The sequence below is a fragment of the Podarcis pityusensis genome, assembly GCF_964106645.2.
Source record: "Podarcis pityusensis genome assembly, chromosome: 12".
NCBI lineage: Eukaryota > Metazoa > Chordata > Lepidosauria > Squamata > Lacertidae > Podarcis > Podarcis pityusensis.
Genome location: NC_138037.1, coordinates 31,889,370 through 31,911,701, shown reverse-complemented (window position 1 = coordinate 31,911,701; position 22,332 = coordinate 31,889,370). Strand labels below are relative to the sequence as shown.

The window sequence follows — 22,332 nt, the reverse complement described above, 5'->3', positions numbered from 1 at the left end:
ACAGAGTAATGCAACCAAAAGAACAGTCCCTATTCTAAGGTGCTTCAAGTTCAGACTTAATCTTGCTGGGTTTATGGATGGAAAAAGAGCAGCAGCACAAACTACAAGTGGAAAGGAGAGAATGTAAAATATACATCTATATATTTAAGATAGCTACTGCCCTGAGTACAAATGGATGCAGCCTTCTAAATTACTGCATTCGACAGGTTTTCAAACACCCCTTTGTTTTCTTTAAGATGGAACATTTCCATAAGAGACATGAGGAATTTCCTTTTGGGAGGAATATTCCAGGGCAGGGAAGGAGGTGGATGGGATTCTGACAGTTTTCTATTCATCCCTTTTCGCCCACCATTATTATGCAAGTATCTTCTTCTGATTTTTTTTTTTGGGGGGGGGGGTTGTTGTTTATGTCTCTTTGGTGTTTTATCACCACATCAGTTATTGCTTTGGGATGCTTCTTTTGTCTTACTCTGTTTGCATTTGATGAGGAGACATATAATTAGGGCCATTTCCAGAGGCAAACAGGCAAATGTCTAGAGTGAAATTAAAGCATTACCATACTACAACCAATACAGGGGAAGGCTCAGAGTAGGCTTAAAATAACTGTTTTGAGATTGCATTTCTGCACCAAGTTTCCTTTTGGAACCTAGTGAGACTATTTGTATTGTAGCATCTGAGCCGGTGTAAAATATTCCAAGGCACTGAGAGAAAGAGGATTTGGAAGCTTTCACCAGCAGTAGAGGATAGGGTGTTCATGAATGAACTTGCAAAATGTGTGCTATAATTTGGTATGTATGTCCTCTCCCCATCCCTGCTTTTTATAATTTCTTTCCCCCCCCCCACCCTCCTCCTACTGTTGACAGAATCTTCTCTAGTCATGTGGATTTCCAGCCTATTAACAGCTGAAACAATTTAGGACGCTATCAGTCCTTTGGCCTAACAAGGTGTTTACTGGCAGTGTATTGAAAAGTTTTCTTCCGTAATTGCTTTGTCTCTGCTGTTTTGGAAGCAGGTTATATCCTTGGCATTTAGTGGAAGCTTCTCTTTGACTGCAGCAAGCTGACTTTCTTTTTCTCTCTCCCTCTCCCTCTTTCTTTCTTTCTTTGGTGTGTAACAGGAGGGGGCGGGAATATCCCTCATATGATATTTAGAGCATATTTGCAATTGTTAATCAGTGGGGTGTCTCCCTCCCCCCCTTCAACAAAAAATAAAGAACTAATAATGCATGGTTAGGCTTTAATCATGTCCTCACTGGAATCATCAGCACTCTGCAAATGTAAGTCCAGTTAATTGGCAGACCACCTCATCCATCCCTAATGTCACAACGACTCTGAGTAGTTGTAAATAAGTGCTTCCTTTTTAGGTTTCAGGCAAGTGCAATATGTGGCATGCATGGCTTATTACCCAAAGATGGCTTGGAAATATTTTCCTTACCATAGTTTTTTTTTCTAACTAGAGGAGAGGCACTGGGGATCAGCAGTTTCCAAGACCATCAGATTCCCAACTGGGATTCCCACCAGTGGGCAATGAGTGTCTTACTGGTCATTTTCCGGACTATCTGCAAAGCTTGTTGGGTGCTTGTAGCAGGAATGGTTGGTGGTTCCTATTAGTGGTGAAGACTTATGAATGGGATAAAATATTGCCTCAGCTACAACAGATTTAACCTGGCACCTTTGCTAAACTTTGTTTTAAACATTTTGCTCTTGTCCTGTAGGTTTTGTTAGCCTCCCTGGCTTTCTCTCTCCAGCTGAAATTTAGGTGTTGACAAATCCTCCAAGGAGATGTGGCTGGTTGTTCCTTTGAATTTCAAAGCACCAGAGTTGTGGAGGCGACATACAGTATCAGTGTCATTAACTCATGGCTACGTTTCCTGATGTTACATTTAAAGAGGCCGTGATTCCCACCCCCCTTTGCTTTAAAAATGTTGCTGCAAAACTGTTGTTGTTGTTTAAATTTATATACTGCCCTCCATCATAATATTTCAGGGTGGTTCACAGAAAAACAGAATATTGGAACTTGGGAGTCAAAATTCCTGATTGAAACCAAGGCATGCCATTGGGTAGCATCAGGTTTTTCCATGTTTAGTCAAATGAAAAGAGGTTAGGAAACCCTTTTCAGTTTGAGGGCCATATTCCTTTCTGGGCAGCCTTCCAAGGGCCACATTCCAGGGGTGGGCGGAACCAGGGGCAAAAATAGGCCAAGCAACAGATGTTCATCCTACCTTTGGTATATTAGAATGGTTTCTTCTACACACTCACAAATACTCTCTCTATCCTTCGTCCAGGCAAGCAAGTGGTATGACCAAAGTTCAAGAACATAGTCCAGGTGGCCAAACTCTCCAGGAGGGCATGAAGCAGGGCCAGTGAGGGGTGTGGCCTAGCAAGAAAGGGTGTGGCTGGGGAGGTGATGGGGTCTGAGGAGAGTCTCAAGAGCCAGATACAGGTGTGGAGGTCCGCATTTGGCCCCTGGACTTGAGGTTCCCACTCCAGTCCTACAGGGAGTGAGCAATGTGAGTGGAAGTGGCTACTCTTCTCCTTGTTTTTCACTCTTTGAGCATTCACAGTGACAGTGACAACAAATAGGAAGAACGGCATGGCCATGGGACTCTGGAGGTTGATTGTGGGCCTTGGCAGGTATGTGATAATGCTGACCCTTGCTTGGCGCAAGCACAAAACCTCACAGGCATTGCAAACTCACGTCCCAGTACAGTTGCATCTTTCCTTGGAAATATACCTGTGTCAGGAGGGTTGACGTTCAGTTGTCATATGTTACCAACTGGGATACAGCATCCATGCTTTACATTTGAAACATTTGGGTGATATCTTGATTGGAAGCCTTCCCCTTTTCAAAGGACTTGAGCTAAAGCAAGGTCAGCAGCACAACTTATTCATAACTCTTGCTGGTGCATGACTTTGGCTTGACTTGTGTAGCCTCTTGTCTATCCTTGCTTCCTCATCTGTGTGATAGCCCTTTGGTGCTAGCATTATGCTTGTTTCAAAGTGGTGAAATATAGTGAAATGAACTGTCTTGTTCTGAATGGTGTAGCATCCATAAGATAGATTTATTTTATGATCTTAATATGTGCTGCTTTTATATTGGAGGTGGAGGGGGAGAATTGTTGGCTGGGTAATGGATTTGGACAGATGATATTCTTAAATTTACTTGTCTACTTTTCTGAGTCCTTACTTTCTAGGAAAGGTAGCAACTTTTTCTTTATAGCTGTACTTCCCTTCTTTTTTTTCTTTTGGGTTAGATAAATGTCCCACATGGCTTCATCTCGCCCACATGGTCCATTATTGCCAGTTGGCTCAGTCATCCAGTGCTTGGGCTCATCATACTGAATTAGTTTCCAAAAAAGAGATGCCATGCTGTTTCCATCCACTAATCTAGTGTGGGTTGGAAGGATCTGATCCGAAGCCAAAGCAGAACCAGATAGGATTGGATTACATCTAATATCCTTGCCAAAGTATTGTCAAGTTTTGCAACTTTGCTTTCTGGGAAAAGGCTGCTTTCAGTATTAATGTTTTTGTTCACATAAGTGATTCTGCAAGTAAATTCCATGATGCAAATTGTAATGTGGGAAGGGCTTATGCTATAATTAAGCCATTAAGCAAAGTGTCATATGCATTACTGAAGAGTAATGGCTCCTATACACAGGTATAAATCCTTCATAAATGGTGGTTTGTAGGAGCATAAAGGATAAGCCCACAATGTTGTCCAAATTGACAGCTAGTGCAAAAGCATGGGCAAGTTGAGCGAGGTAGGTTGGGGCACTTCAAAAGAATGGCAACCGTTCATAATCTACTGGAATAATGTCCAGGAATAATACATTCACAAATGTTAATGCATTACTGTAGTTTACTTACCTTCTAACACATATAACTGGCTATCGCAAAAGTGTTGCATGCAATTTGCTTTCTTCCATTTTGCATTTGATATTTCCAATGGATGCGTTCGTGTAATTGTAATTTCACCAACAGAGGAAAGGCCAGCTGTATGGATGCTGTTGAATTTCTCCACAGATGCAGCTCTTGAGGGCTGGATTTTTTGGGCCAGCAACACCATATGCATAGATTGATGCACCACAGCAATTCACACTTAGGGGCCCAGGCTAAAGCCAGGTCATCCCACAGCTGGACCAAGTTGCGCTCAGAGGGTCCAGAAAGAGAAAGGCTTCTGGTGAAGAGGAGAAGGGCGTTTTGAGAAGCGTGTTGGGGATGTAACCAGGGGTTGAAGGGTTACAATGTTTGCCAGGGGCCCTGGAGTCCGCAAACTGTGCCCTGGAGACTTTTTGAGGAGGATGGTCCAAGATCATGTACACATTTCTGGGTCCTGGAACCTAGGTTTTGGCTGATGGGAGAGGGTTATCTCCATACTGCCCTTCACTCCAGTCATGCTGCAGTTTTCTCAAAGCCTCCAGGATATGTCAAGGGGCCTGTGCCCTTTCCCTCTGACTTGGCCAAAGCTACAATTCAGTGTCTGTTGCTTCTGTGTCTGATGTGGATTCTTGCATGTTAATGGCAAAAAGGCTGAATACTGGGGAATTTCTGAGAGGGAGGTACTCGAGGAAAGAAGCTCATAGGGTCTAAAATAATACTTGTACTAAAATAATCATTGTGCTAAAATAATACTTGAAAACCGTGTTTTGAAACCTGTTAAGTCTTTGTGGTCTTAGTCGTCCTGTAATCAGGATTTGTACCTGCATAGGTGAAAGGCTAGAGGATTATTTTTGGAGCATGAGGTCATTGTTCCCCTTCCCTTTAGCAGTGTATTTTGGGTGCCATTGATAATGGAGCAGAGCCAGGACCTCACACCCTCAGTTCCTTTTCTTTCTCTTTTGCTACCATGGCTGTAGGAGAGAGGGCTCAACAGGGGGGTTCTAGTACATAGTCTACCCCATCAGTTTCTAAAAAGTTTAACATTGGATTAAATGAAGTTTCACATAAATTATCTGAAGAAGCTAAGGTGGTATCCCTGCAAAAATGCTGGATTCTTTGAAACAAAAGGAAGACAGTGCACCGAAACAATATTGTGTCCAAACAAAGAGGCCAATGGATTCAGAAAGTGGTTTTTAAATATAAATCTTACCTATACTTGGAAAAGTTATCCTAACCTGTCTTGGGCTGATGGAAGTTGTAGTCCATTGTAGGGCACCAGGTTGAGGAAAAGAAAGGGACTATCTGGATCCAAGTCTCATGACATTTGTACAATTCTAAACTAAAGTGCTCCTGGAAAATATATCTAATATCATTCTTCATCTCTGTTTCCAGCACACTTCTGTGGTGGGACTCATGGGGACTCTGTGGTTCCAAGATCAGGCAAGAATTCCACTTCTGTTCCTCATAGATATTAAACCCATAAGCTTCCAGAAAGATGATAGGGCTAATAAAAATTCATAAGAATTAGATCTGGAGTTTGATGTTTATTTAGTGATGCCACTAGATTATGCCTTCTATAAAACAGGTGCACATGTATAAGTGAACAAATCCTGTTAGCAGGGACTATAGCTTTTAATTTTTCAGCATTGTGGGACTCAGTCCTGATTCTTTGGAAGCTTAACTTCAAATTCAATGGGCAGGTATGTCTGTAATTCTTTTCTTCCAGAACCTTTGATAACATGCCCTATGGTCAATGAGCATCCTTATATTTCCAGCTTGGAGAAGACAATTGTGGAATCCTCTCCTGCTGTCCCTTGCAAGAGTTCATGCCCTTCACCCCAGATACTTTAACACACAAACAGAGTGCACCCATCTTTTGGAGATCTTTGCAGTCTCCATTTAAGAGCACTGAAGATCCAGGTTTTTGGGGGGTGGGGGTGGGATTGAGTATGTTCTTTCCATGTCTATAAAAGTGCCACGCGCAGGATGGGCGTAAATGGATTGCTCATGTTCTTTCCCCCAAAGCCCTCTGATCCTTTCCCCTGTGTCTTGTGGTACATTAAAAAACAACAACTCTAGAACAGGAATGATGTAGAAACTCATTTAAAGTTTACTTGGATGCTGTCTCAGCTAATATATCCCAGTTTAAAGGACAGTATCTTCTCTCATCCAAAGAGAAGTGTCTGAAAGGCATATTTCACAAGATTGCTCTAGTCCACACTGCAGCACCACACTTTTAACTGATGTGAAGTCCTCTGAACTGCTTGCTAAATGTTCATTAGATTGTCTTTTCTTCAGCATTGTGCTTTTGTAGCATTTTGGTTACTCTAGGAGAATTGGTAAGCAGGAGCTTAACATGGCAACACTTGGTTTCCAAAAATGGATGCAGATGACTTTTTTTCACAACCCAGTTTAGAATGCCTCTCTTCTCCTCTGTCCTGTGTTTCCTGGTAACCAGGACATAGATCTGCTTTTAATTCTGAATCCACCTTGCACTCTTTGTGTTCGCAGAGCTCTTACCTTTTATCTGTACACATGGGACTTCTTATTCCCCAGGCAATACCTAGATGGATTATATCTGCAACTTAACTGCAAAGTCAGCAGATTTGTCCTTTCACTTTGAACGTGGATGTTCACTCAACACAAGCCCAAGCTGCTGCAACAGTACTTTGAAGACTGTTTGGTTGTCCATCCCTACTCAACTTTGTGAAGTGCACGGACCCATTGATATTGATGGCAGAAAATAAGCCATTGTAAGCAGGGCAGTCTTCAGGAGCATTGGTGTGAATGAGCCTCTACAGTTCCCTTCTGGGCAACTTGAGAGCCAAACACCAATAATGGGTGAGGTCACAGGCAAAAGTGGATATAGTAACCCATGTTGGCTGCTTTCTTCACACACCCCTCTAGCTTCCATTTGGAGAAGAAAGAGGTATTATCAGAATCCAGAGATACATTCCAGGCAGCCTGAAAGTGAGGGGGATGGCCTGGGGAGGGTTCTGAGGGCCAGATACAGAAGCATTGAGGGCTGCATTTGGCCCTCAGGCCTGAGGTTTCCCACCCTTGCTTGGCCCTCTTCTCCAGGTCCAACATGAAAAATCTCCCAATTGGGGTCTGCACAGAGGCTTTGAAAGACAAAACAGAATCATACTTGGCAATAAGTGTTGCTTTTTCAAAGACACCAGTCAAACAAGGGAGGGTAGGAAGAGTGATTCAGACTCCAAAAGGCCTGGGAGTTTCCATGTAGACCTCAATGGTTAGGCTGCAGAGCCATTTGAAGAGCAACAGATAAATGCAGCTATGTTTTTAATGCTTCTTCAGCATTTTCACACAAATACGTCAGACTAGAATGCATCTTGAAAGTCTTCAGTTTTGCATCCATCTCTTTGGCAAGTCTATACAACTAGGACTCCATGATGCATAAATGGATTTAAACATTGTGGGTAGGGCAGTATCATTGCTATTGTATTTTAAGCATCTCTTTGCATCAGAAATTCTTGATTCCTCTTGAAAAAAAATAGTATTGATCGGTTCAGTTTGTCAAGAGCACTTATCGGTAGTAGCAGAGTCTATGGAGGCAATTTACATTTTTTAATATTTTGGGGGGGGGGGGGCTTTACATTTCTGAGCGATAACCTTTTTGTATTAACTAAAAGATACTTGAGATGATAAGCATATCTTGCCTTGTGTAAAACACCCACCCACAGGAGTCCCTCCATTCCCTGTAAGACCTGCTGTGTGTTTGTGTGTGTGCAGGATCTGTTTGCCCAACTTGGAGCAGGTAAAGAAAACTGCAAAAACAAAATCAGGGCCCCTGTCCTTTAAATGTATTTCAGTTTGCATTTTGATTGCAGTTTAGAAACGTTATCACCCACTTTGTCACAGACATAATTCACATCTTTCTTCAGGCACTGTAAACAAGAGAAATGGTTTAATGGCTCCCTAAAAGGCACTCTGCACTGATAGCTGAGATTAGACCCTTTAGTAATGGATTTTTGCGTGCTGGAGAAAGAGGGGGGAGGGAGGGCTTGGCAGAGGGAAATGTACTGGAAAAGAATCTTTGAGAGGCAGTGATGATGTATCTGAAGTGCCTTCTGCTCTAAGTCTTATGCATGGGCAGGTAGATGGGTTTAACGAGTCTTCGACACTGTGGGTTTTATGAGTACCCTTTTGCCTCTGGAATTTAACTGCATATTAATTGAGGTCATCTCAATCAGTTCATCACCTGGAGACAGAGTGAGATCAGCCGAGATAGAGGAGTATGGCTGGCCCATCTTTTCTGCTCGCTCTCATGAAAAAGCATGTGCCCTGTGCACATTGCTTCGTTATGAGACTCTTCATTCCAGAGCACTTCTAAAAATTCCTTGATTGGGCCGAAAGTGAGTAAAGCTTCCTTGAAGACGCAGCTTTTGCTTTGTGTTAGAACCAACCCACACACCCATTTCTGGTATATGTTTCTGTGGCAAGTCTTGTGTCTTCTTTTGCTTCCTTTTGTGGTCGAGTGCAAAGTTTCTCTGGTGTGCATTTTTGGGATCTGGCATAGATAAGTTGCATGAAGGTTTGCAGAAGCCAGTGATTTGTAACTGGCAGTGGTTTGCACCAGTCTCTGCATAGAATGTGTCTGTACTTTGATTGGTTTTTAAATATACAGATACCTTTTGCTCTGGATTCTACATAATGCAGAATCTCAGCGTCTAGGGTGGGAGCTTGTCAAAGATTGAATAGGAAGGGTCTTGTGTGTATATATGTGTGTGTATGTATGCAAACATGGAAGTCTTACTCCAGGCTTAATCTCTTTCTCATTCTGATCAGGCCAGGCATTTTAGCTGAAAAGACTTTTAAATTTAATGTATTTTCCAGCCTTTTACTGAGAAGTATCCAGCACAGTTTGCCTTTGTTCAAGCTTCTCCCATCATTCATGAGTTGTCCTGTTTGAAAATCATTGTAATTCACATCTAGTACCAGCATTCATATGACTCTTGTACACTTGACTCCTTGAGATGATGAGGCCTTGTCTGCATGTATGTGTTGCCTTTTTTAAAAAACCGGGTTCTCAGAGATTTGAAAAGTGGTTTGCAGGAATTTTCCTTGGACTTGTTCTTTCTGTGGGTGATTCATTTCTTGTCACCCTGCTTCGTACAAGCATCCTAGGTGAACATCAAGATCCAGGAGGTTAGAAAAGGAAGCAAAAATGAAGGGAAAATCAAGGTTTCATGAAATCTGTACAGAGACTTGCATGTAAATGCAAGCTTCTGCCCAGTGTAAGTGCTTGTGTTTGTTAATGTGTGATTTGTGGAAGGGGCATTTCACTAAAACTTCCTGGACTATAGGATTTAAGAAGATGTCCTGAGGGTCATGTCAAAGGATTTGGTGATCAGCAAATTGCGCTCCCCATTGGTGCAATAATCCACTTCTAAATGCAACAGTTCATTCTGATCTTCCAAGGAGTAATACTTTGTGTAATCCAGCTCACAGTGCTCAATCTCATTTTTACTACTTTCCTCCTACGGCTTAGTTTTATACTAGATGATATGTGGTCTTAACGCTGAAATACTTAGTTGTAGAGAACTGAATGACAGAATTATTTATCCAAATCATCAACAACAATCTGTATAACTTGTAGTGTTTTAATCTTTCATAGAGAATATTGGTACAGTATGTTTGAAATCTAGAAATGCTCTCCAGAAGCAATTTGGGGGAGGGAAAGTTCCTCCCCCCCCCCCCCGTATCCAAGGAATTGAGAACCAGGCAGCTGAATTGCTTAGCTTATTTATAGTTGTGTTAGTCTTTCCATATAGATGCTGATAGAAGGTAACTAATTTATCCAAAGTCCTTCCCTGCATTTAAATACAGTTTTGAAGATTCCAATATAGCATGTAATTGTAATATGACATCAACAGTGAAAGCGGATGACAATGGAAGTTTGGCACTAACAGTCTGGTTCCTAGCACCTGGTTAGTGTGCTAGTATAATTCATTGAAATTTTAAATATGGTCTAACAGCTACCATTGGAAACAAACACAAAAGTCTGCCTCTTGCTTCAGCAAGCCGGGCCGTTTTTAAATGACAGTGCATAAAAGTTTTGCATAGTAAACATACCTGCGGAACACCCGAGGATTTATTCAAATTTTAAAAGCATGCTATCCGCTTTGGCAGCAGTGAAGATCAAAATCCTTGGAACACCATCTGCCAAACACTACTGCTTTGACCTCACTGCCCTCCCTCAATGAAGATTGTACAGAAACAATGCTTGGTGAATTGCCTCTTGGGAGTTTTTGAGGGTCTTGTCCCCTAAAGAGGGGAGGGGTGACATGAAAGAGTTAACCTCCCTAATCCGAGATGCTGCAGTTAAGAGAACCCAAAATAGCGGGGGTGATCTTAAATTAAAACTCCAGCACGGCAGCCTCCTAGCTCTGCATTGTGGACCTAGCTAGTCCCTCTTCTGTAAAGCAAAATAAAATGTACCTTGCAGCCGAAGCAGAAGGCAGGAGCCGTGTTCAGTGAAAGTAATTTAATTAGTGTTGATCATGACTCCAGATGATGGTGATTTGATAAGGAATAATTTAGTACTTAACAGCCTTTTACATCTACCAACTCCATGTGGGAAGGTAAAGCAAATTGCACAAAATGAATGTGCTGCTTTTGCTTGTCTCAGTGCCAGTGAGCTGGAAAACTGCCTGTTAGCAGCCGCTCAGGTTCTCCATGCTGTGGGTGAAAACACTCCAGCATTTCTCCACACTGGAGTGTGATGTGGGAGTTTCTGTGCTTTCCCCCATTTTGAAATAAAAACGGGAAGCTATTTTTACATACAGTAAAATTGGCTGCGGGGAAGGAAACAAAAAAGCAGAAAGTTCAGAAAGTAAAGTGGTTTTGTGTTGGGGTACAGGATATACCAGTTTCTGGAAACCACAGGAGGGGAGAGGGCTCTTGGTCTCAGGTGGTGCGCCCAACAAGCATCTGGTGGGCGACTGTGAGAACAGGATGCTAGACTTTGATGGGCCATTGGCCTGATGCAGCAGACTTGTCTTATGTTCTTATGATTTAGAAGGGAAAGGAATGTTCTGAAAATTATTTGTGTCAAAGGTCTGGTTCTCTTACCAGTCCTTTAAAAACATGAAGAATGGAATTCTTTAGGGCCTTTAGATCCTGATAAGAGGCTCGATGACCATAGCACTCATATCTTGGAAGCGCAAGGATGACTGCTTGATATCAGCACATCCAAATACATCATAAGGCGTTGAGGAACAGTCGTGCCATCACTCCTGGGCTTTTCAAACTATTGTTTATTATATTGATATCCCACCTTTCCTTCAAGGAACTCAGTATGATATACTCTGTTCTCCCCGAGGCCATTTTATATTCACAACAACACTGTGATATAGGCTTGAGGGGAGTGGTTAAGCTGAGAAATGGTCACCCACTGAGCATCGTGGCAATCTTGGTCTCCCAATTCTAGCCAAGGGATGAAGAAACCTGTGACCTGTTAAGATGCTACTGGAATACAGCTCCCCTTATTTCTGACCATTTGCTATGGTGACTGGAATTGGTGGGATCTGGAGTCCAAAGCAACTTGAGGGCCACCGGTTCACCTCTCCATTCCCCTCCAGCTACACTATACTTGCTCTTCATTAGACAGCAGACTCGGACCACGATGGTGAATATTAAAACCTAAGAAGAGCTTGAAAACATATATTTCCTTGTCTACTGGGTTCTTTTTCTAGAATAAAGCTATCGAAGACTTCTGGGTAGTTTGAAAGTTGCCAGTAGAGGTTGGTCTAGTGAAAGAGATGCCTTTTCACCTATTTTGCATCTTATTTTCTAGAGCCAATATACCGATTGTTGACGCCGAAACCAAGTTGGTGCCTTATAAACACGGGTGCTGGTGGCCTCTTTCACATGTCGTGCTAAGTGAAACCACTGGGCTGTGCGTGCAGTTAGGGTGGCAGCAGAGGGTTGATAGAAGTATTTTAAAAGTTTCACCACTATATTAATCTTAAGTAAAATATCAAAACTGAAGTGGTGGTCTACTTTCCCATTCTTCTTCTAGAAGTTTAAAAAGTGAACCTGTAAGAGTGAATGTCTTTTGGCCCCCTGGCAATGGGCAGCTTCTGCCCACTGGGGCAAACAGGGCAAAGGACAGGGAAGAGAGGGCAGGGAAGCTTAAAGCAGGTGGTGCTGGGCTAGGCAAAGCCAGAGTTCTCAGTACACTGACACATGCAGAGAGATATGCACACAGAGTTTAACTGAGGGAAGGACAGAGGGAGAAGGGAAGAACCAGAGGCTTTCAGGGATAGCCAACATGGAGCCCTCCAGATGTTGTGGGATTGCTGTTTCCAACATCCATGTCGTTGGCCATGCTGACTTGGCAAAGAGTGAGTAATTACAATGTGGAGAAGGGAAGTGGGAGAGGGAACTCTGGTGTTAAGAGCTGTAATGCTGTAGGTTGATTTCTGTCCCTTTTGCCATTATGGTCCACAGCCCAAGTCTCTCAGGCCATAACGTGTTTTGCGCAGGTACATTTGCTCTAAGTCTAGAGCAGCTGTCCCCAACATTGTGTCTTCCGCATGTTTTGAACTACAACTCCCATCAGTCCTGTGGAGAAGGGCCAATGATCACAGAAGACTGGTGCTGTAGTCCAACAACACAGAGTTAGGGAAGACTGCTCTTTACCATTTCGTGGGCCATTTGTGCGGCTTAGAATTATTTAAATTATTTTTTTTAAGCAGCTGTAAATATAAGTCATAATGAACAAATTTTTAGTGCATTTATTTATAAGACCTTTGCTTCCTAGTTTATATGGCAGATTGAAGGGACACACCCTACCCCAGGGATTAAAAAAAAACAACTGCAGAAAATATTCTGCGGTAGAATTGGCCACATAATGGATTGCATCCAGCCTAATTTTGGCTGTGTACACACTACACATTACACAGGTCCTCCTTTTTCTCAATTTGGATTGAAGCTGGATTGGGAAAACACATAAAAAGAATGGCAGGATGGATATGGATTGTGGCTGTCATGTGAACGCTGCTTCCCAAAGCAGTGGTGGGAGAGCCTCGGATGCAAAGTAAGCAGGAGTGTGTACACAGGTAGGTCTCATTGGCATAAATGTGAATAGTGAGTCATATTTTTGTCCCACTTTATTTCAGTGTGACTCAGTGCTTAGGCTGCAGTCCTAGTATACACATTTATTTGTTGAGCATTGTAGGACTTACATTTGCGTAAACATGCAGCAGGTTGTTCCGGATCCAGCTGCACATGTTCTTGAACATGTGAACAAGCGCAAAGAATGCTGAAGAGCACATGGTTTGTAACAACCCTATATTGTTTGTTATATAGTGGTAGTTATGCAGTATGATGTCCCTGCATGTGATTTTGATAACTGGTGAACAGTGTTAGAAACTGAGATATGAAAGCTAGGAGCTAAATGGCACATTGAACCTAGATTATGGCTGCAACAACGGAATGTCTAGGTGCATTTTTTAAAATAAGAAGCATACAATGCTGAAAATGAGTAAACTGTAGCTAAAATAGTATGTTCATTTTTTACATGGGATAGTCGTTCCCATGCCCACCCCCCTACTATTCTTAGGAGGGTCTCTTCTCCAGTTTTCAGAGAGTAGCTGGAAGTGGGGAGGCAGAAAAAGGTCCTCCCTTCCTTCCACTCTGCAGTTTTAATCTGAAGTCTTAGGCACAGGACTGCGCCCAGAGCTCAGAAAGGGCTCGCTCTAATGAAATTCCCTGTTGCAAAATGCACCTAGAACAATGGGAGTTTCGAACACTGCTGGTGAAGGCCTTCTGCTGTTAGGCTCTGAATTCATTGAATCAGTGTTGCATTCTGCAGCCAAAAGTTACTCTTCTCCTCTGCTCCCCAGCCCAATGATATTTTGAAGCCCTTTCTCCTAGTAAGTACAATACCTCTGATATAAATTATAGTAGCTGAAAACAAATGCAAATGGGTCATTGTTTGTTTGCTTGCTAATGAGCTGGAATCTTGGCCATGCTTCAGTTTTAAAGGCTAAAAGCACTAATAACACAAAGGATCCCTGGTGTCTATTGACACCCAAAGATGTTCCTGATAATTCTCTCTCCCTCCCTCTCCCGCCCTCTCTCTCTGCATTTTTACTCCAGTGATTTAATTAATCATTCATTTTGTTAGCTGCACTAAACCAAGGGTAGAGGGGTGGTTTCCTTGTCCCACATTGAAGGCAAAATTGGAAATACAATGAGCTACTGGGCTGCAGCTCATTTGCTTACTTTAGATATGTTGAGTTAATATAAGCACTGGATTTGCATATCATTTGCATGAATCCTGGAAGGTGCCAAAGTGGAGTTGATGGACATGTGGTGTTGATGCACCTGTTCTTTCCTTTGAATGTTCTATGCTTCTAATAGGCATTCACCATTTGCGTATACAGTGTAGCCTTTGTAGAGGAGAACAGGAAGCACTTGTATACATGGTTGGGGTGCTAGATTGTGTCAGTTATCATCAAACGTGGAACAAAAAATTGGCATCCCAGAGTGGGAAACTTACCGTAATAGGTTGCTTGGAGCATTGTGAGAATTGCAGGTTGTGTGTGTGGGAATACATTTTAATGTGTGTCTTTCGTTTTGCTACAATCCTGATCCTTAAGCATTTTTAATTATATTTTCACGAGGGCTAGAAATGTGTTTTACGTCTTTAAATTCTGAAATCCAGTTTTACATATTTAAGGATCTGCAGACGACAACAAAATGCTTTTTGATGCCCGTTTTTAATGTGAGACTATGCAGGCTGAAATATGCGTGTTTGTGAACCAAGCCACATGGCCAGGTTCATGCTGAAAGTCAGGCAGCACATGATGCACTTGTGCAGTGCTGAACAAATCAGGATGGTGCTGACTGAGGCTACAGTATCATAGGCTGAGCCGTACAGTTTTGAAGTTTGATAGGTGGGAGAAAGTATAGTCAATATGGTGCACTTCAGATGTGCAGCTCTCATCATCCCTGAATGGTGGGAGCTGATGGGAGTTGTAGTCCAGCCACATCTAGAAAGCATCACGCTTGTTACCCCTAATCCAGAGTCTTCTCCGAAAAGCAGGTACCTGTTGTCCCGATGACACACGTACATCAGTAGAAACCTGATTTTAGACAGCAGGCGAGAACAGTATAGGGGAGCAGTTTCATTCCGCCCAGTGCCAGGTTTAAAATGGAGCTGAACCCTCTTGATTCTCTCATCTGATTGTTATTGCTTGAAATGGCTTAGTTTCTGTTCTCTGTCTTCTTTCTTTCCAGTGGCTTTCCATGGTCTCCCAGTGAAAATCAAGAAAGAACCGCACAGTCCGTGTTCTGAACTCAGTTCGTCTTGTAGTCAAGAGCAACCATTCAAATTCAGTTATGGGGAAAAGTGCCTGTACAGTGTCAGGTAAAGTAGCAGGTGTATTTTTGTAGTAAAACTAGCACAAAACCACTGATAGGGGTGGGGGGAGGGGGACAGAACTGTATCTGCCTGGAGAAAGTTATTTTTTCAGACCTGTGATGTTTTAGAATAATCCTTCTTCTTTTAGGAACTTTTTGTTGTCAGTAACAATTCTCGTCCAGTGCATCAAATTGTATAGTAAATGAGAAAGGGTATTCCGAAATACATTCAGCCTAAAATAAAACAGTCTTCAAGCATCTGGGGTTCATTCCTAACTCCCTCCCCTCCCCCCTCCACTGTATTTTGTGGTAGCATTTTCAGTGACAAGCTGTAGTATTAAAGCTATGATGGTAATTGAGCTGTAAAAGTTCCCCTTCCCTTGCAGCTGCAGCCTGGTCTAAATACACAGCAGAATAAAGTTGAAAAATCCTGAGGCGTTAGAATGGACTATACTACTCCAGATTGAAAGGGGAGGTAAACAAATATTTTAACAATCTCCTCTGCAGGAGAATGGGCTAGGTTAGAACCAATCTCTGAAATATTTTTTTTTGGGGGGGGGGGAGTGTTGCTGTTTCTTACTTTCATTTTAAAGTGGTACAGTCCCCTGTACTGCCTCAGGATTTTTCGCACATCAAGCATTCTCTTCCTTATTTTTTCTGTTTTTTTGTCTATTAGAAAATGAAAATGAAAATTATAAAAACAAACAAACCTATATTACGAAGCTTTAGACCAGGCACCCCTAAACTCGGCCCTCCAGATGTTTTGGGACTACAATTCCCATGATCCCTAGCTAACAGGACCAGCGGTCAGGGATGATGGGAACTGTAGTCCCAATACATCTGAAGGGCCGAGTTTGGGGATGCCTGCTTTAGACTGATGAGAAGAAATTTACTGAAGAGCGATGGATATATTTACATCCTTACCCGACACATTCTAAATGTGGGTGTCGGCTGGAATTTTCCCGGTGTGGTTGGGGGAATCAAAACAGTGAAAAGTGGGGTGGGAAGCAAGCTAGTTTCGCTTACACAGAAAGAGAAGAAGAGTGCCTGTACACTTTGCCTCATAGCTCAAATTCTACAAATACTAAAAACTTTTTTTTAAAAAAAAAAAAAAGCTAGGGAGTTGGAGTTTATGGTTAATTGGAGGGGAGGCATCCCGTGATTCTAAACTCATTTTAAAGTAATAATATTGTTACATATAGCCACCAAGCTTTTGCCTTCCCTTACAATTTGAATTCCAAAAGGGAGGTTTTTGGTTGCCCCAAGGTTGGTAGGTAAAGGTGTGTGTGTGTAAGTACTTTTAAAAAAATGCATTACATGCATTAGGTTGAAAGAGTCCTTCCTGCATAGACAACAAGCCTGGGCAAAATGCATTAGGTGTTCTGTTAACTTTTGCAGATGATATGTGTGTTCATTCATGGATGATTACTAAAAATCACATTTCATTCGGCTTTACAGATACTATTATCTCTTCAGAAACAGGTTTCTTCCCTTTGGGGAACGAAGGGTGGAGAGCAAGACTTTTTTAATGGCTTGTAGAATAATTTTTAATTGGTGTGATAGCATTATGCTCTTTAATAGCTTTTGCTTTTGGAAGCTTTAGTTTGCCAGCACAAAGTTTCTCCATGCATTGCTTCTCCAAAATCTCAGAAGGAGGATTATAAGTTGACTGCATAGACAGACTTATTTCTCCGTAGGAACTTTCTACAAAATGGTCAACAAACTTTTGCACCACCAAAGGACGACAGTCCTCTTATAACCAGCAGTAAGAACACAGACCCAATTCTTGCCCATTATATTTCACCCCAAAATGTTGTAGACAAAACCTCAGTTAACAAAACATATATTTGGCATACAAATATGCTGTCCCACTTGAGCTAGTTCCTTGTTGAAGACCTTTTTTTTTTAGTTAGAGGTTGGCTCTAGCATTTTGAAATGTCACCAGTGTCTACATTGTCTATACTATTCCTACCACTTGGTAGGAGAGTTTCCTTTTGGCAGTATTTGGGCTTTTTCAAGAGCTTGGCTTTGGAATGGCATTTGGATTTCTCATGTTTATAAATTAAAAAAGAACCTAGTTTGCACGTCACATTAAACCATAGTTAAACACAAATAAGAGTCTGCGGGTGCACGCGGCTTAAAATTCTTCACTTTGCTCCTTGTAGTGCTGGTAGCAACAAACCATAAGCCTTAAAATGCTTTGTTTGAACCCGGACTTGTGACTTGTGTCTCTCCAAACAAACCATATGCAATAACAGAGACTTGTTTGGGCTTACCACTCAGGGAAACAAACCACAAGCCTGAGTTCAGATGACACACCAAGCCGAGGTTTGGGGGGACGACTTTTGAACAGTGTGCACCGTCACACTCCTTGTTCTTGTTAAACCATACTTAAACATTGACTGTGGCTTAATTGGGCCAAAGGTCCATGCTGCTTGCAAGACACCTTGGTCATTTCTCGAAGAGAATGAAAAGCTTCTGGAGGAGCCTCCTCTAAAAACATAGCTATTGGTTTGAAAAAGCTGGGCATGGATTGAGCAAAGTGCTTTTGCACAATGTTTTAATACATAGAAGTGTAGGTCTATTGGTAGACTGGTTCATTCATAACGGTCCTGGTCTAATAAAGTCATCATAAGACTGTGAATGAGTATTGTGCTTGCTAACTCATCTTTCCCTTTGCTCACATTCTTCAATAAGAGACTACTTGACTTCATTAAAGCATAATTCTTTGTTGCATCTCAACCAGAATATCTGTGGATCAGATCCTGGTTTCATACACTGAACTGCAGAATGTTTTGCATACTAGTTTGTAGCCCCAAGATTAATCCACAGTTTATTGGTTCAGTTGCACTCTGCAAGAATGGACAGATAGGTGATCCTTGGGTCTTGCACAGTCTGTTGCAAAGTGTTCCACGAGACTCTTCTGTTGCACAGCCAGTTCACAATGGGCTTCTTAAGACAACCAGCTGATTTTTGGCTCTTGCAAAAAACTCATTGTTGGGGTCCTGTGGGATACTTTGCAGCTGACATTTCTAGTCAACATTTACTTGTTAGGTATATTACACCCCCAACTGTTCTTTTCCTAACTTTCAAATGGACGCAGGAAATGATGGATAGAGAATGTTTTGTCCATTAATGAGGTGTTAGTAAAACCCAGGTTTCCCATGTCTATGATGACCAATGCCAGTCATTGGATCATATAGAACTGCTTTATACCACGTCACACTACTAGCCTATCTAGTTCAATATTATCTGCACTGACTGTCAGCAGCAGTCTAGAGATGTTGGTGTTTGAACTGAGGACCTTTTTGCATGCAAATCCATGTGTTCTGCCACTGAGTTTGTGACCGTACTGGCTATATGGCACTGTGTATATGGGGCTAATGTGTCAATTATTTGCAACCCTTTATTTAACTGGCAGTGCCTATGATCAGAAGCCACAAGTGGGAATGAGGCCCTCCAATCCACCAACTCCATCCAGCACTCCAGTCTCGCCACTGCACCATGCATCCCCAAACTCAGCTCAGAATCCTAAACCTGACCGGGTTTTTTCTGCTCACCTGCCTCCGTCCCAGCCCATCCCAGACAGCAGCTTCCCCATGGACCACAGGTAAGAGATTGCTTTTCCTTACTGCTTCCACAACAGGTGCTGTTTTCAGTGAGCATATTGTTTGTTTGTATCAGTGTTCCTCGCAAATTTGGCCATCACCATTTGCCATGTTTTTAGTTTTGGAAAGAAAATGATGAAGCTAAGTGTCCTTGGGCAGTCTTGCTACATTTCACCCAATTGCCAGGAAGATTATGTATGTGAAGATATCATACAAGGGAAAGTAAAGGGTAAGGCTGGAGCTGTGTATTCCATTGATTATTGTTGTTGTTGTTGTTTATTAGTATTTATTAAATTTATATACCACCCTTCATCCAAAGATTTCAGGGAGGTTCACAAGATAGAAATATAGGATAAAAACACAGAACAAATAGTCAAAATGAAACAATAACACCCCCCCAAAGGCCATAGAATATTAATTGGCCAAAGGCCTGGTTGAAGACTGCCTTTCAACAATTGTGCTGTCTTCCATACTTGAAGCTTTTATAGAGGAACTTGTGATTCTCCATATTCTCTGGAACTACATGTCCCATCAGCCTCAGTCAGCATGGTCAATGGTAATGGATGATGGCTGTTGTAGTTAACAACAGGAGGGCCACAAGTTCTCCATTCTTGCTCTAGTGCCTGCTTGTGTTTCTGGGTGTCAGTGAGCAAAAGGCAAACAGGAACGTCTTTAAGGAATGTGAAAGGTAGGCGTTATTCAGAAGTAGTGGATGTTGTAAACTGACAGCTCTAGGCCCATATTGGTACTAACTCTGAAGTTCCACTGCAGCAAATATGATCAAATGTAGCATAATATTTCTATAGATCATACCCACTGTATGGGAGTAGGACAGAAAGCATAAAGTATATGTACATCTATGCATTTGTTTTTGTGGAGCCAGGTTGATGGGTAATGCTGTGTATCAGGGTTTCCCAAACTTGGGTCTCCAGCTGTTGTTGGACACCAACTCCCATCATCCTTAACTAGCAGGATTAGGGATGATGGGAATTATAGTCCAAAAACATCTGGAAACCCAGGTCTGGGAAACACTGTTGTAAATCATTCAGTTCAGGAGAATGTGGCTTTTCAATACAGCAGGTTACTATTCTGAATTAAGTTCTTTATAGCCCAGGTCTACAGGCATTACTGCTTGTTGTAACAATTTGCATAGTATCCATTGAAAGGGTGTGGGTTTTCCCCCCTTTGAGCTTTTTGAAATGCAACAGCTTAGGAAAAGGAAGTTAAGCTGCCAAAACAAACTACGTTCAAATAACTCTAGGCTGAGCAAAACCACAAAAGCTAAAAAACTGAATTGAAGCTTCATCTCTACGTCCCTAAATCACCCTGCTTAGTCTTTGTGTTTGAAGCTCCTAAGGCAAAGCATTCATTGACTGAGCTAAATCTATTTTGCTTAGATTTTGCTGTGGCTATGTTTGAATTGTGATTGTAATTGTTTATGCAAGTCTGATCAAACATTTACTTATTTGGTTATGTTCTAACCTGCTCAGAACATACTCAAGGAGCCAGCTCTGATGTCATGTGTCTTTACTTCCCCAGCCCCTGTGAAGTAATGTAAAGACCCACAAATGGCATCATATTTAATGGATTTTTCCCATTGTGGCACAATTTTGCCATGATGGCCCATGTAATTTGATGGTGGTTCCCTGCGTCGTTTTGACTTATGTATCCTGGTAGCATGATCATTCCAACACCATATAACTGTAGCTTTAGGGTATAGGAGTCACCCATGGGTTCAATATTGGCGCTTGTGCCCTGCTTATGTAATACTTGATAATTGAACGAGCCTCTTGCCTTATAAATGGCCTCTGTTAAATCACACGTTTCAAGAGCACGGCCCAATCTCATGTACGCTTGCTTGGAAGTAGACGCATTGAGCTCAGTGGGGTTTTACTTCCAAGTACCTGTTCAGAAGATTACATAGCCATGCTCCTCTATAGATGGTGTTATTGCAGCAGCCTTCTTGGCAAATTCCTTTTTTACCCGTGATGATGATGATCTCGCTTGGCATCCTGGCTCTCCTGTAATTGTATGGTGGCAGGGCACAGCAAGGTTTGGGGTGGGTGGGAAACAGTGCTGTATGGAAGAAAGAAAACTCCCAAGAAGTTTGCGGAATTGAGTGAACCTCTGGCTTAGCATACCTGCTGCTTCAATAACACAGTTCGTAAAAAGGAACAAGTATGTGGAATATAAATGGTCCTAACAAGCACCAACAGGAATCGAAGCCACTTGTATAAACACATGGCTTGATTCCATACAAAACTTCCAGTGCAAGTATTATTAACATCCTTTGAGGCTTCATAAGTGAGACTGTTTCTTATTTTAAGTTCACTCCTTGGCAGTTTTTAATGATGATTTCTGCTTCTTTTCTTTACTAAAGGGGAAAGGGGTGGGGGCAGAACAGGAGCATAGTGCCAGTCAACTTAGCTATTTTCTTGTGCTTTGAGGTTAATACTTTATTTTCTGAATACGTGGGCAGACTGCAAAGGCACCACTCCTTTCACCATGGCACAGAATATTTTTAGCGGTGTGAAATAGACTTGCTTCCACACCATGTCTTTTTTATCTTTCTTTGGAATGAATGAGTTCAGCATTACTTTGAATGAATCTGTAAATTTAAATTAATGCAAGCACAGGTTTTATTTCTGATCATACTTTTAGCCCGATCCTGTTGTTGCTGTAGGCAACGCTGATCTAGCTTGAACATGGCACAAGGACAAGATGCACTATATAATATAAATAATAATACTCTTCAGTGTTGGGGATGCTCTGCCTACCGTAACTGCTCCAACTTCATTTAATTCTGCTTGTCTGAGTCAATACAATTGCCCAAATAAATTAATATTTCCAGTTTCACTTTTAAAAATAACTTTCATTAATTGCTTTGAATCTCTGGAGTTAAAATAATAAGAGAGCTTACATGGAACACATGTTAATTTGTGGTTTACATGTAATGGTCAAACTATGGCTTTCCCATTGGGACTGTGTTTCAGGCTTGCTGAAACAAGAAAACATTCAGTGGGTTTCATGGAGTGTCTAGTGCAGAGGTTTTCAACCTTTTTGGGTTCACAGCTCCCTCCAACTGCATTCTTTCTTCTGCACCCCTGTGGGGCTCAGAAGCCCAGTTACGCCACCTCTTGCCTGCAGAGCTGGCAGCCCCTTAGCCCTCCCTTGTGGAGGGTTCCCTCAGCCTCCTCTCTTTTCCTCTCTCCTTGGGAGTCCTCTGGACAGCTGCAGCTACTGCCCCTGATCTCTGAGCTGTCTGACCTGCCCCACAGAGAGCTGCCTCCTCACACTGCCCCACAGGTGCCTGGGAAACACCCTGTGGCCAGCCCCAGAGGAACAATTCACCTGGGGAGCTTGTAGCCAGGGCTTCTGCAACAAACAGCTGTGCAAGCCTTTGGGAGGCAGAGATGCGAGAGGGCCTCAGAGGAGGGAAGGAAAGAGGAATA

General features: G+C 42.2%; 1 protein-coding gene across 6 annotated transcripts in view; it reads left to right on the top strand.

Annotated features, from left to right (window-relative positions):
- Nucleotides 1-22,332, top strand: part of ETV1 (ETS variant transcription factor 1) — a 102,884-nt gene that overhangs the window by 31,020 nt on the left and 49,532 nt on the right. For all 6 annotated transcript variants that reach the window (XM_080974944.1, XM_080974943.1, XM_080974947.1 and 3 more), the window contains 2 exons: nucleotides 15,150-15,279; nucleotides 18,694-18,882. In XM_080974944.1, coding sequence (XP_080831070.1) covers nucleotides 15,150-15,279; nucleotides 18,694-18,882 — 319 coding nt within the window. The remainder of the gene's footprint in view (nucleotides 1-15,149; nucleotides 15,280-18,693; nucleotides 18,883-22,332) is intronic.